This window comes from Ictidomys tridecemlineatus, chromosome X (genome assembly GCF_052094955.1).
Source record: "Ictidomys tridecemlineatus isolate mIctTri1 chromosome X, mIctTri1.hap1, whole genome shotgun sequence".
Taxonomy (NCBI): domain Eukaryota; kingdom Metazoa; phylum Chordata; class Mammalia; order Rodentia; family Sciuridae; genus Ictidomys; species Ictidomys tridecemlineatus.
In genome coordinates this window covers 102,624,454-102,640,166 of record NC_135493.1, presented here as the reverse complement: position 1 = coordinate 102,640,166, position 15,713 = coordinate 102,624,454, and the positions used below count along the sequence as shown (strand labels likewise).

The 15,713-nt window shown below is 35.0% G+C and overlaps 1 protein-coding gene across 9 annotated transcripts in view; it reads left to right on the top strand.

The window, feature by feature from the left end:
• Gk (glycerol kinase) overlaps positions 1–15,713 on the top strand; it is an 81,171-nt gene that overhangs the window by 51,886 nt on the left and 13,572 nt on the right. For all 9 annotated transcript variants that reach the window (XM_040272158.2, XM_013360272.4, XM_040272229.2 and 6 more), the window contains 3 exons: positions 1,578–1,620; positions 2,638–2,718; positions 14,944–15,022. In XM_040272158.2, coding sequence (XP_040128092.1) covers positions 1,578–1,620; positions 2,638–2,718; positions 14,944–15,022 — 203 coding nt within the window. The remainder of the gene's footprint in view (positions 1–1,577; positions 1,621–2,637; positions 2,719–14,943; positions 15,023–15,713) is intronic.

Here is a 15,713-nt window from a genome sequence, read left to right as displayed (position 1 = left end):
ATTGGGTATTCATTAGTGCTGTGCTCCTTGAATGTGTCACCTGTTCATCAAGCAAGCCAAGAGTCTGGGTAAGAAGAGAAGGAATTACCTTGGGCTAAATGTTTATTAGGAAAAAATTGCCTTTGGTTCATGTTTGTTGCACAAGACAAATGCAGCTGATGAATCTGTTGACTGATAGTAAATTCTGTTGGGACCCTTCTGCTAGCCCCTAGACTGAGCACTATCCCTTGTCCCACTTGCTGGAATGTCACCAGCTGAGAACTGTGGTAGCTCAGTGCACATCAGCAAGGCTTGAGGGGAGGGAATCTCAAGCTTGGGCAGAGTCATCGGTTACCCTTGTTACCCCATCTCAGTTTAAAACTGTTTCTTTATGACTCTTACTAGTATCAGTTAGGACTGCTTATCTCCCTGGCACAAGTCAAAACTACTCATTACTGTCAAGTGCCAGACTTGTTGCAGAGTCCAAAACTTATACTGATAAGTCTGCCATGAGGAAATTCCGTTCTTCCCTATCACCTGTGTTGCATTCTGGCTCTTATTATGCCACCACTGTTATAATTCCCTCTCCTGCAGAAAGAATGGGAAATGTAGACTTTGAATAGTTTGTCTTTCTATGCTGCTCTTGTCCTGGCTTTTCAGCTACACTTTTCCATATTCTGCTCCTAGTCTCCTTACCCTGCCAGAAGATAGAGACATTTCTCAGTTTATTAACTTATTGAAAGGGAAGCACAATGAAAATGAATATGACTAAACTGAATAGAGCACAATGCATCCCAACATCAAGACATTAATTAAATATATATATAAATTACAGAAAAATCAATAGGGTAGAGTGAGGGAAGCAGGGGGAGGGAGAAAGGAGAAGGGGTAAGTTCTGGGGACTGAATTAGAGCAAATTATATTCCATGCTTTTGTGGTTATGTCAAAATATTCCCTACTGGGGCTAGGGATGTGGATCAAGCGGTAGCGTGCTCGCCTGGCATGCGTGCGGCCCGGATTCGATCCTCAGCACCACATACAAACAAAGATGTTGTGTCCACCGAAAACTAAAAAATAAACATTAAAAAATTCTCTCTCTCTCTCTCTCTCTCTCTCTCTCTCTCTCTCTCTCTCAAAAAATGTATCCTACTTAAAAAAGAATTTTAAAAATGCATATTAAAAATAACTTAATGATAGAGCTAAGCTGGTGAACTCCATTGGTGAGTGGCTGTTAAGTGATAATGCTTTATTCCACATGACTTAGTAACATAACTGCAACGAAATACAGAATTTGTTGTAATTTAATCTTTTTTTTTTTTAAAGTAAACACGGCCATGGGTGATGACCAAGTACTAACAACTAAAGCTACATTTTTGTTCCATTATACCAAGTAAATTTTCTTCTAGACTGATCTCTGAAAACATTCTACCATAAAGGGTATATGATACTTGGTAGCTTTCAGGACTTGCCTAAAACTTTAATATAATGACTTTTGTTGTACTAAATTAAATGTCAGTTTAGATCATTTGTATTGTTAATACTTTATCATTTGTTTTAAATAAAATTGTCATACTCTTCATTTTTCCTTCCACTTATAGGTATGGTACAGGATGTTTCTTACTATGTAATACAGGCCATAAGGTTGGTTTTTCTTTTAAATAAAAAGATTGATGACAGTCTTCTTTTAAGTTCATATGAATAATGCTTGAATATAATTTGCTATTAATTGACTTTTGAGACTTAAGTTTTTACTTAATCTTTATCAGTGTTTAACTTAGAGTTCAATAAAAATGATGAAACTCATGACATTTGAATGATTTTTGTATAGGAAGAACCATTTTATGTTCTTTCAATGTATGTGTATGTGTGTTTTTTAAAAAAATATTAGTTATTGATGGACCTTTATTTGTTTGTTTATACTTGGTGCTGAGAATCAAGTGTCTCCCGCATGCTAGGCAAGCACTCTACCACTGAGCCACAACCCCAGCCCCTATGTGTGTGCTTTTAATTGTGTTAGTTGAAATCTAGACACTGATCTTGGGGCTGGGGATGTGGCTCAAGTGGTAGCGCGCTCGCCTGGCATCTGGACACAAAGATGTTGTGTCCACTGAGAACTAAAAAATAAATATTAAAAAATTCTCTCTCTTTCTTTAAAAAAAAAAAAAAGAGGGCCATCCTTCCCAACAGTCCCTATCAGTAGATGGACTAGACACTGATCTTGTCAGATTTCTAATACAAATCTAATTTGGAATAAGCAATAAACTTGTTGCACAATTCAAGTGTTTTTTAAAATATTTATTTAGTTGTAGATGAACACACAGTATTTTTAATTTATTTTTATGTGATTCTGAGGATTGAATCCAGTGCCTCACACATGAGAGGCAAGCACTTTACCACTGAGATACAGCCTCAGCCCCTCAAGTGTTTTTAATACTGATGATTTTGACTAATATTTTTTAAATTGACCTATTGATTAAATTATTTTGAAGCTATCATTTTAAGATTTTTCTAATATTATTTTTATTGAGATATAACTGATAATTAAAAATTGTATACATATAAAGCATGTAGCATTATGAAACTATGTCAGTTTAGATTTTAAAAATATGCTGTTTTAATTTTCTCTACATTGACGTGTTTTATTTTTCTTTCTGATAGTGTGTATTTTCTGAACATGGCCTTCTGACCACAGTGGCTTACAAACTTGGCAGAGACAAACCAGTATATTATGCATTGGAAGTAAGTTCTTTTCAATCAATATGAATGATATGACAAACATTCAAATAAAATGAAAATTATAGTGTTTTCTAATCTTTTCTGCTAAATATAAATATATAAGGCTCAAAAATTTCCTTTTGTTCCCCTTTGCCTTTGAGTGGAAAGATCCTGGGACTGAGCTGGGGATCACTACTTCTAGGAGACCTTGATTATATTGTGTCCTTAATTATTATACCAATTAATTGTGTCACCTTGGGAATATTATTTGACTCTGTAATGTAAGTTTTGTTTCTACCCTTGAAGTTTAATGAAGATTGCCTTACTTGAAAAAGTCTATTTTTATAACTGCACAGTTTTTTAAAGAGAACCCCAGCGCATATAAAGGCAGAACAGATTTCTTCACCTGTATCCTCGTTAAAATCAGTTCTGTGTAAAATTTTTTGTTTTTTGTGTAACATTTGATGCAGAAAAGAAAGTGAGGTAATTTACCCTATTTGTTACTGGAAGTATTAGTTTCAGACACTTGTAAATTTTAGATGAATATATCAGCCAAATCCTATAGGATATGGTAAGTTTGTGTGAGAAAAATTAGAAACATTTGTTTATAAAGTCAAAGAAGCAATATTCTTTTTGTAAAATCAGATATATTTCTTATGAGCATTTCTACACAAATAATTTAAGAATGGCTACCTTGTAACATTGATAATACTATTGATTCGAAAACTTTTTAAGGTCCGTTTTCTAGAGTGTCTGATAATAATTTGGTTAAAATTTCAAACTTATAATTATAGTTTTAAAATATTTTCTTGTTCATTAGGCTTAGAACATGAAGACTATTACTTCTTTCCGGGTTTTCTACACATTTCCCTACCCCCCACATAAACAGTGTAATCTCTCCCTCTAGTCTCTTCCTTTGGAGAGAAGAATTTTTGAAATACTTGCTCTGTGTATTTAAGGTATCTTAACATTCCTCAGAACTTAAGATCCTATGAGCCCACTTCCTCTCTTTTCCTTCTATGGAGAGTACTTAGCATGACAGTAGCAACATAGAATATGCACTTGATCAGTTTTACGTATGATGATGATGATGATGATGATGATGATGATGATGATGATGATGGTAGTAAGATGTTCTCTTTTTTTCCTTGCACAGGAGACAATTAGCAGTTAGAATTAGTTTCCTTAGACTTGGCAAAGATAGGAGACACCTGATCTTAACTTCCCACCCAATAGGAAAGCCTTCTCTTGGTCTCCTTACCAACTTGTTTGAAGATGACACCCAAAACTGCTTTTGTAAATTTTTTTATTATAACATTATGATTATACATAGTATTTGGGTTCATTTTGACAAAGTTACACATGCAAGAAATTTGATTTCAATTCTTGTCCCCCTCTTTTACTCCAGTCCCCACTCTTTTCTCCTCCTCTATGCTACTGATCTTCTGTTCAACCCTTTATTTATTTTTGATTGGCACTTTCTACATATACATAAATGTGAAATTCTCTTTGGCACATTTATGTATCTATATAACATGATTTTGTTAAATTAATTTCATATTTTTTCAAAACCCTTTCCCTTCCTCCCTCCCTCCCTCCCTCTGGTTCTGCATCTATTCCACTGATCTTGCTGTCTTCATAATATTCAATCCCCTTCCCACTGCCTTCTTTCCCTTATTTTGCTCTAGCTTCTACACAAAAACACTTCTTAATACATCTTGCAGTGGATCTAGTTTGTTTGTCAAGTGTTCAGACACTTGGAGGCAGCTATCAGTTTGTGTGAGTCTTGCTCCTCCAGGATAAACTGCCCCAGTGCCTGATATCACATGATTTCTAGATGCTTGGTAGTTCTGAGCTCCCTGTAAGAAATGCATTCCGATTGGCCAGTCAGTGTCTTCCCAAACAGAACATAAAATCCTACATGTAATCTGACCTGTGCTCAATAGTGTGATTTTTGCCTCTTAAAGCATAAGTACTATTTTTGGTAATCTAGTCCATGAGTTCATTAATTTAGTCTAATAGTTCCTTCATACATTGGCCTGGAAATATGCTAAAATACCTACCTCTCTTTCAAATGAATCATTGTCAAACCATGTCTACTCCATTGTATGTACAAGATTTTTTTATTATTCTAATTTTAGGTCTTTGTTTCTTTCTGTTTAATTTCACAATAGATACTTAAGCTTATTCTGATATAGTCTGAATTATTTTTCATTGTTTGGTCTATTACTCTTAAATTTTGTCTCATCTGGAGACCTAACAAGCATATGTTTCATGATTTTCTTTCAATTCATGTAATATTTTTAGATTTATAGAATTTTAAGACTTGAGAGAGACATTACATTAGATCACAGGACAACACACTTAGTACACTCTCCTTATTGTTTTACACACAATCTAAAAATAGAGAAGTGAAATTGGAGTAACTTGGTCAGAGTAATTTTTGACAGGCAGTGAGTAGCAGATAGATCCAGGATGCAAATTCAGGTTAATGAACATCAAGGTTTCATTGCATAGGACACCCCATTTACTATCTCCTTCTTTCTAAGTTTGGATATGTTAGGCATCAGCCTGAGTCCTGTGTTGTTTTCATTGCAGACTCACATGTGTCCCCCCACCCTTTGTCTGCTAATTTAGCAGTCTCAGCAGGAGCAACAACCACAGAGAGGAATATGTTTACCTTGCTAATTTTAGTTGATCAAATTATTTTCATTAATGTTTTCAATTAATGAACATTAAAGAACATTTAAAAAATTAAACCACATTAAAAATAGGAAATAATGCTGATAAAACTTTTTCTTGACAAATTCACACCAATTCTTTTTTAAAAAGTGCTTACAAAATATATATTGAATAATCAAGTCTTTAACTTGACAAGTTGTCAATAGGCTTGGAAGTCTGAGATATTAAAATTTTACTTTCTACCCTCTTTAAAAACTGAAACTGTAGCTACCCTTCTTTAGTCAGTAAGCCTGCCTTGATTTTCCCTCTGCTGGTTTGAAAGTAGCATGATGCAAATCTATTTTGCGGGGGTTTAGTAATCTTTTTCTCTTTTGTTTGTATTTTGAAATTTTTAAGATATTATTTAACTGTATTTTTTTCTATCAGTGTATACAGTTGTTTAATATTTTTAATCTCCCAAGGATTAAATTCAAGAACCTCAAATACCTTACCCCCACTATCTCTACCAGCAATCAATATTATAAGTTTTCATTTTTCTATTATCCTTCAACATACAATAAATACTAATATTTGCTTCACAGTGAAGTAATTCATATCTACTGACTTGTATTCATTTCTGTGTCTAGTATCATGTCTTTGATTTTGCCCCTTTTTGTTCTCATCCACATAATTTTTCTTGCTAAGGGACATCATTTTATATTTCACTTATTAAGATTATAGTATAGTAAGCCTATTTTTTTAAGTTTGTCTTTATTTTGCTCTCCCTCTGAAGTGGGTATAAAATCCTAGATTTAACAGTTTTTCCCACATCCCTTCTGGCTGTTTTTTATGCTAATGAGACCTCCTGTCATTTCTAAATGTGGTTCCTTTGTAGATAATCTGGTTGGTTTATTGTCTGAGAGTTTTTAATATTATCTCTTTATCATTGATGCTCTATAGTTTTACTGTGTTGTGCCTGGGTTTGGATTTATTTTTATTTATCCTGTTAGGTGCTTGGATCCAAGTCTGTCTTCAAATCTGGAAAATTCTCAGCAGTTATTTCTTCAAATATTGCTCCTCTACCATTACCTCCATCCTCTTCTGGAATTGCTATTGGATGAATGTCGGAACCTTTCAAACCATCCTCCATGTCTCTTAACTGCCCTTTATATTTTTAAAATCTCTTTGTTTCTCTGTGCTGCATCCTTGGTGAGTTTCTCAGTAACTATCTTCCATTTCCAAATACTTTCTTTAAAAACAAACAATAAACCTCTTTTGTATTGTAAAACTTAAGATACATACAGAAAAATTCATCTAAGCATCACTGTACAGCTTAACAAATTGTTATAAAGAGAAGATCATGTAACCTGTGCTCAGGTCAGGAAATAAACACTGCCAACACCTGGGAATTCCTATAAGCCACCCTTGCTCTTCCCTGAGATAAATCCTGCCCTGCCTTTTATCATTAATCACTTCCTTACTTTTCTTTATAGTTCTAACACTAAAATGTACAACCCAAACACTAGAATTGAGTTTGCATGACTTTAATAGTTTATATATTAAAAACGTAAATGAGATCAAGAAAGAGCTCGTGCATGCATGTCTGAGCCAGATACTGTGGCTTCTTTTACTCAATATTTGTGAGATTCATCCATGTTGTTAGATATAGCTGTTTTTTCCCATTCTTTCCCATTGCTACAACTTAGTACGTATTCAGTGTCGATGACATTCAAGTTTTTGATATTGGCTCTTATAAAAAATGCTGCTGTGAACATTTTTATATATGTACATGTACACATTTCTGTAGGGTTAGAATTTCTGTGCCATGGAATGTATCTTCACTTTGAGTAGGTACTTAAAACCATTTCATAAGATGTAGTAAGTTGTACTCTCACCAGCCATTTATGGGAACACTAATTTATTCATCATCTCCGTTTAGACTAGGATGTATCCCAAGTATTACATTTCTAAATTTAATTCAGTATGTTAACTTACATGGTTTTTATTTGGTTATTTTTCAGATCAATCCAATTTTGTTTCATTCCTCTTTTCTTTTGATTATAATTTTATGTGTGTTTTTAATGGAAGTCATGCCTCAATTTATCTCTTTGAATACGTTCAGCATATTTATTTTAATGTCTTTGTCAGACTAAAATGATTTCTATTCCAGGTGTTCAGTTTTGTTGGCTGATTACTTACTATAGATTTCTTCATGTAGTTTAGAATTTTCAGTTCCAGCCTCCTCATAGCCTTAGTCAGCAAGAATAGACAGTTACTTTATTTTTCCAGCATCCATGCACAAGTAGAAGAGCGCCACCTAGCCCGTGGCTTCAAGCATTGAACCTGATTCTGTTTCTTGTCTTGCACAAAGCATTTTGGACACCTTTCCTCTGGAGGAACTAGTTCCTGGCCATTATTCCTACTCCATGACACAACCAGAAAAATAAGTCAGAACCCATCATGCTTCTGCCTTCAGTCCTGCTCAGTGGTACATTTTCTCTTTCATCCATGTAGACATTATTCTGTATTTCATCATGTGTTGCTTTAGTTCTTTCTCTGTTCCCTTTGTGTTTAGAATAAATGGGATTTTTGAAGTACAAATTCACTATCTTTGTTGATATAAACATCTGCATCTTCTTTTTTTTTTAACCACAAAGAGGACTCTTCATATTTTTTTTTCCTCTCAAGACCCTGTCAAGTGATTCTAAACATGACATTTTAACATCTCTGATTTCTTATTTTTATATCTGTATAAGGAAATTAGAGCACATGATCCTTAAATTATTCTACAACTTTAAATTTGTCCTACCCTTTCTAGTTTGAAAAATGTTTCCCAGGGGTGGAAGATACTAGAGCAAATAGAGCAATTGAGTGGTTCTGCTTTCCTCTGTCATCTGCTAATAGTACACTATCTTCCTGAAGCCGTGCTTTCCCTTTTCCTTGTTCCTCTTCATTTTCTAAGTATTGCTTCATAAAACAAAAATCCTTTGGCGGGTTGCGGGGGCTTCAATATAATTATGAACTTGAACTTACTTAGGATATGAGACTTCCATGTTTGGGATCTAGGATTCCTGAGGTCAGGGTATTTGTCTGTATTGTTCATTCCTCTATCCTAGCAGGCTGGCAGACAGACAGTAAATATTATTTAAACACCAAATTCTGTTTTTATGCCATTTTTCTTTTTAAATATAACCTTCAAAGAGGATTTTTTTTAATATCACCTCATTGGTTTATTTAAATGTCTTTGCACATCTATTCTTTGGTTTAATTTATGATTATAGTATTAAGATTTCCTTTGTGAGAGCTTTTCATTCTTATTGAGCTAACTTTTGCATTTTAGGTATAAGCCTATGTAGTAGTCATTTATTGCTATATAACAATATCATCACAAACATAAGTGGCTTAAAATAACACATTTATCATCTCTCAGTTCTCATGGGTCCAGGCACAGCTTAGCTGGTTATGCTGTTCAGAGTCTCATGAGGCTGCAGTCAAGGTGTCGGCTGAGGCTGTGGTCTTATCTGAGGCTCCATCTGCTTCCAAGCTCAGGCAAGCTATTGGCAGAATTTCATTCCTTGTGGTTGTAGAACTAAGAGCTTCAGTTTCTTGCTGGCTCTCAGCTGGAGGTGACCCTCAGCTCCTCGAGGTCACCTAGAGTTCCTTGTCATGTGGGGTTTCCCAACAGAGCCTCTGCTTCCTCTAAGCCAGAAAGGGAAGGGTTTTCCAGCAAGATAGAGCAATGATCTTATGTATCATAATCACACCTACATCATTGCATACATAGTATCACCTTTGATGTGTACTGTTGCTTTGAAGAAACTCAAAGGTCCCACCATACTCAAGGAGAGGGAGTCACAAAAGAGTATAAACACCAGGAAGTGAGGATTATGGGGACCACCTAAATTAAGAGTTTGATTGTCAAATTTATAAACATTATTTATAGACTTTCATAATGTACTTTCTTGAGAAGTATATCTTCTGATCAATAAATGCCATTTTGAATTTTAGTTTCCTCACTTATTACTGAAATATCAATGAAATGGACTATGTTTCAAAATTATGTCGCCCCAGCTCAACTCTGTAATCCCCTTTTCTCTGTGGTTAATGTTGCTATGGAAGCTGGGCACAGTGGCACATACTTGTAATCCCAATGCTTCAGGAAGCTAAGGCAGAAGGATTGAAAGTTCAAGGTACCCTACACAACTTTGAGACAGTGTCTCAAAAGAAAAAAGGGGACTTAGGATGTAGTTCAGTGGTAGAACCAACCCCCTTCCAAATTCAATTCCAGTACCTCCAAAAAAAATTCCACAGAGCCAGACACGGTGGTACACAACTTTGATCCCTGCTACTTGGGAGGCAGAGGCAGAAGGATCACACATTTGAGGCCAGCCTGGGCAACTTATCAAGACTGTGTGTGTCTCAAAAATGTTTAAAAGGGCTGGGAGTCTAGCTCAGTTGTAGAGTACTTCCCTAGTATGTATGAGGACCTAGATAGAATCTCCAGTACCACTAAAAAAAAAAATGCTGTGGAGTTAGACTTTGCATTTGTAATCTAATATATACAAATTAAGTACAGTATAAATTATACATGTAGGATACATAGTACTGCAGTATGCACAAAATTGTGTTTACCATGCCTAATGAGTGGTTTTAAACAATTTTAATGATAATCTTGATTTTACATTATTATCTCCACTCTCACCAACTGCCTTTTGAGATGAAAGTCTGGCACATTCTGAAGTATTCTTCTTTGTACATACACTGTTGTGACAGTGGCATTCATGTCAAGGAATTTTGGAGGAAGAGTTCATGCACTTGCTATGATGTTACATCAGTGCTACTTGATTTTTTAAAAATTTTTTAGTTGTAGTTGGACCCAATACCTTTATTTCATTCACTTATTTTTATGTGGTGCTGAGGAGCAAACTCAGGGCCCCGAGCATGCTAGGCAAGCTCTCTACCACTGAGCCACAGTCCCAGCCCCGCTATTTGATTATTTTCAGTCTAGTCTTCCCATAGCCTTTCATTTTCCAGACTACATTGTCTAATTTTTACATAATTTATTCCTCATATCATTTAATTTATTCTTCATTATACCCTCTCAGTTCCATTGTGTCTTCCTTAGAGTACAACAATTGCGTACATGTTTCCTAGGGGCTCAAGACTCATAACTAGGGCTGCTTCATTTTTGTAGATAGTGCACCAAAGTATTGGATTTTTATATTTTAGGTTTGTGGTAACTTAATTAATAACAAAATGGACAGTTACATTCTTTCATATCATTTTAGGTTTCTGTTTCTGTTTTCTTGTCCAGCTTCAAAATTTTATACCTTTCATTTTATCCCCTGCCTCTGATTTCAGAAAACTACATTTTTGTGTGAATTTTAAAGATTTCTCTCATTTTTAGTAATTTCTGTAAAAGCTAAACCATACTGTGTATTATATCCTGATACCAAAATTTTATACTTCTTACAGATCAGTGTTTTTAATCTATATTTTATTTTCTTATATTCACTCTATTTCTTTGATTACAGCACAATACAGCACAATACTTCTATATCTCCTGATGACCAAACTTAACACTTTTCTTCTGAAGTCTTGGCAGTGGCTTTGTATTTTGTTTCTTTTGTTTTAAGTCAAAGTAATGCCCTCTGCTTGTCAACTGATTATCAAAACCTTGATTTTCATTTTGCTAAAGCCATATTGCTTCCTCTTTTTTAAAAAAAATGTCTCAAGTACATAGTATTCTACCATTTTCAGTGGAAATATGGTATATCAGCACTTGGTTTCCCAAAGTTTTCCACTAGCTAATAGGCGTAGAATCACCCTGCTGGACTTCTAGCAAAGTAACTTTTAAAAATTCATAGTTGAATTTAGTTCAAAATTCACTCTACTTGCCTTAAACTATTGAAAATATATGTGTTTCTTGATTAGATCCGAGTTATACATAGTGTCTTTTGAGAGCAGAAGGGGAAAAGACGTTTGTTTTATGAATGAAGTCTAGAACTGTGCTGCCCAATGTGGTAGCCACTAGCCATATCTGGCTATTGGGTATTGGTAATGTGGCTAGTTTGAATTGAGATGTACTGTAAATTTAAAATATTTACCAGATTTCAGACATAGTACAAAAAATAAAATATCTCAGTAATTTTGTCTTGACCTTGCAATCCTCCTGCCTCAGCTTCTCAAGTCACTAGGATTATAGGCATATACTGCTGCACCCAGATGTTTAGTTTTTTTTTAATGTGGTAAAAATTTACCAATGGTTCTCATTATATTTCATTGGATAACACCAGACAAGTAGTATTTGACAGCTACTATCTTTGAATTGTCTGCTCCAAAGGAAATCCAAAGGTAAAGTCTCTCTAAAAAAATTTTTACTTAGTACTCCTGAGTAGTCCCACTAAGTATCTAAATGTAAACATATCAAAGATGGGAAATATACTAATAAGTTTCACTGGGAGTAGTGAAGTAGGTTAAGGTTGCTAAGGTTGCTACTTAATTGAATTGCTTTTGTCCTGCCCTCTTGTTTTTTTTTTTTTTTTTTTAAACTGGGAGGAAGGTGTTTTGTTCTGTTTTTGCCATGCTGGGGATGGAACTCTGGCACTTATGCATGGATAAGCACTCTATCACTGAGTTGCACCACAGCCCAGACCCAGTTTTAAAGCTTCATTATCTTTGTACTATTATGTAAATATGCTCCACATATAATTATTTGTAGTTAAAAAGCCATTGTATAAATAGAACAGTTATGGTATTCTGTGGCTTTGTAGTAACATATAGTGACTTCTTATAGAATGTATGAATGAAGAACTTTATCAGTACATTCATTATCTGATTTGTATATATCTTGAAAAATGACAACAAGAAGGGATGACATTTGTAATTCAGTTAATTGAACTGACAGGTTTCTACATTTAATATCATGTGACATTTGATTTGGAGTGACTCAGTGGTAGTAATTTACATTGAAAATCTATATCATCAGAGCAAAATATTTTTAAAATTCATGTTGATTCATGCTGATACTTTTTCTGCCCTTAATGTATTTTTTATAATAGTTTTAATTTTTTTAGCTATAGATGGACATAGTACCTTTATTTTATTTTTATGTGGTGCTGAAGATTGAACCTAGTGCTTCACATATGCAAGGCAAATATTCTACCACTGAGCTACAACCCCAGCCCTATAGTAGTTTTATTGAGATTTAATTCACATTCAACAAAATTTACTCCTTAGAAGTATATAAGTTACTGGTTTTTAGAATATTCACAGATTTTTACAACCATCATCACAGTCCAACTTTAAAACTTTTCATTATCCTCAAGAGAATCCCCATAACTGCCAACCTTCACCCTAAACAACTACTGATCTTTCTGTCTCTATGGCTTTGCCTATGCCAGATATTTCATATAAATGGAGTCATGCAGTACATGATATTTTATACCTGGTTTCTTTTACTTTGCATGTTTTCAAGGCTTCCCCATTGTTGTACTTCATTCATTTTACTGGACAAATAATATTACATAGTGTTAGTGTTTCACATTTTTATCCATTCATCTGTTGATGGAATTTGGCTGATATATCTGTTATATAAATATATATTTTGGTGATATTAGGAATTGAACTTGGAGCCTTATACATGGTAGGCATTGAGTTACACCCCTAGCTGATATTTATTGAACACTTTAACAAAGTTAGGGCTGGGTTTGTAGCTTCAGTGATAGAGTACTTGCCTAGCATGTGAGGCACGGGGTTTGATTCTCAGCACCACATATAAAGAAAAATAAAGGTCTATCAACAACTAAAAAGAGAAATTAACAAAGTTAATATTTTTACATTAAGAACCTTCACATGTATTCTCATACTGAGCCTTACAGTAATTTTGTTTAAGTACATATTGTGATAGTAGTCACTGTCATTTTACATGTAAAGAAATGAAGTGCAGAGCTGGGTGCAAAGGTACACACCTATAATCCTAGCAACTCAGAACACTGAGACAGAAGGATCATAATTCAAGGCCAGCACAGGCAATTTTTAAAAAAATATTTTAGTTGTAGATGGACATAATAGATATTTCATTTACTTATTCTTTTTTATGTGGTGCTGAGGACTGAACCTAGTGACTCACAAGTGTGAGGCGAATGCTCTACCACTGAGCTACAACCCTAGCCCCAGCACAGGCAATTTAACAGGACCTTGTCTCAAAAAAGAGGCTGGGAGTATAGCACAGAGGTAGAGTACCCCTGAGTTCAATCTCTTGTCCCACAAAAAAGGAAGGAAAGAAGCTCAGAAAGCCTAAATAATTTGTCTAAGATTACATAGAAAAGTTAAGTTCTAGAAATGGGACTCAAACTCATTTTATCTGACTCTGAATTATATTTTTCATCCTTGTGACACAGCCCCTACCTCCAAATCCATTGGTGATTGATTGGTCTTAAAGAATAATTACTTTGGAGCTAGTGTCTTTAAACTTTTTTGGGGGGTATTAAATATTGAACCCAAGGGTGCTTTGCCACTGAACTACATCCCCAGTCCAAAAATAATAAAAAAAATTATTTTTGCAGTGCTAGGGATTGGACTCAGGGCTTCATGCATACTAGGATGTTTTTTTTTTTTTAAATTTTGAGATAGGGCCTTGCTAAGTTGCTGAGAGTTTCACTAAATTTCTTAGGCTGGCCTTGAACTTTTGCTCCCTGTCTCAGCCTCTCATATCACTAGGATTTTACATCCACCACCATGACCAGCTTTTTGCTTGATTTTTATATGCTATTGGATGTGGAAAATGGATTTGAAGAAACTTATTTTGACAGTACTAGGGAATGAACCCAGTGACACTCTACCACTAAGCTACATCCCAAGCCTATCTATCAATCTATCTATTTTGGTACTGAGGATTGAACCCAGGGCCACTTAACCTCTGAGTCACATCCCCAGCCCTTTTAAATATTTTATTTAGAGACTGGTTCTCATTGAATTGTTTAGTGCCTTGCTAAATTGCTGAGGCTGACCTTGAACTCACAATCCTCTTATATTAGCCTCCTGAGTTGCTGGGATTATAGGCATGTGCCACTATGCCCAGCTATTTTGTTTTCTTTTATTTCGAGACAGGATCTCTAAATTGCCAGGCTGACCAGTCAGTCTTCCTGTCTCAGCCTCCAGAATAGCTGGGATTATAGACATGCATCATTGTACCCAGGTTGAAGAAACTTAATGCAGCCTCTCCCAATAACTTTGTGAATAAAATGGAAATTTACTCTAGGTGATAGCATGCCCCAGTAGCTTAGCAACAAATAAAAAATGGTAAAAGAATCAAACTGCTTAAAAGATTCGACAGGGGACAGGTCCAAGGGTATCTGGAGTGCTCATTTTTCCCTATCCCATGAAAAACTTTTATTAGTGAACTATATTTATATTAGAAGTACTATAATCATATTAGAAGACCTAATTTATTGTATTTATGGGATTCCCAAGGTTGAAATGCTTGAAATTTATCCATTTGCTAGTGCCATATACAGAGAATAGGGTCAATAAAAATGCTTTGTAGTGCTAACATATATTCTGTCTTGGATTTCTTTTTTCCCTCAGGGTTCTGTAGCTATAGCTGGAGCTGTTATTCGCTGGCTACGAGATAATCTTGGTATTATCAAGTCCTCAGAGGAAATTGGTGAGTATGTTCTAATAACAGGTTAGAAAATCTGAAAAATGAAAACTTCTAATATTTTATCTCTGCATAGATTGCATTGCCACACAGGTGTTCTATAAGTGAGGTGGGCCCCTATTATAGATTTGACTTAAACTATATTGTGAAGGTTTCTTAAACAACAAATTGATATAGTTAGCAGTAGTTATTAATAAACTGGAAATGGAAAGGGAGGGCATAAAAATTACCCAAATATAAAATCAAACACCAGAGATTGCCCAAATTTGCAGGTAAAGCAGTCTACTTACATTTATCTGATAAGAAAGAACTTTAGCTGTGTGCTGTGACACATGCCTCTAATCCCAGTGGCTGGGGAGTCTGAGATAGGAGAATTGTGAGCTCAAAGCCAGCATCAGCAAAAACTAGATAGTAAGCAACTTGGTGAGACAGGAAAATACAAAATAAGTATTTTGTATGCGGCTTAGTGGGCGAGTGCTCCTGAGTTCAATCCCGGCACCCTCCCCTCCCCCAAAAAAGAGCTTTAACCACTAGATTACAGTGAACATTAAAACTCTTTACTAATATGGGTGTAGTCAATTGATGAGTAATTAGTTTGAACTTAGCTACTCACTCTCCACTTGTATAGACACTTGTATAGACAATCAGAAATATTTAGGCACAGAAGAGGCCACTTCTTCATCTTCTAATCAGCAAC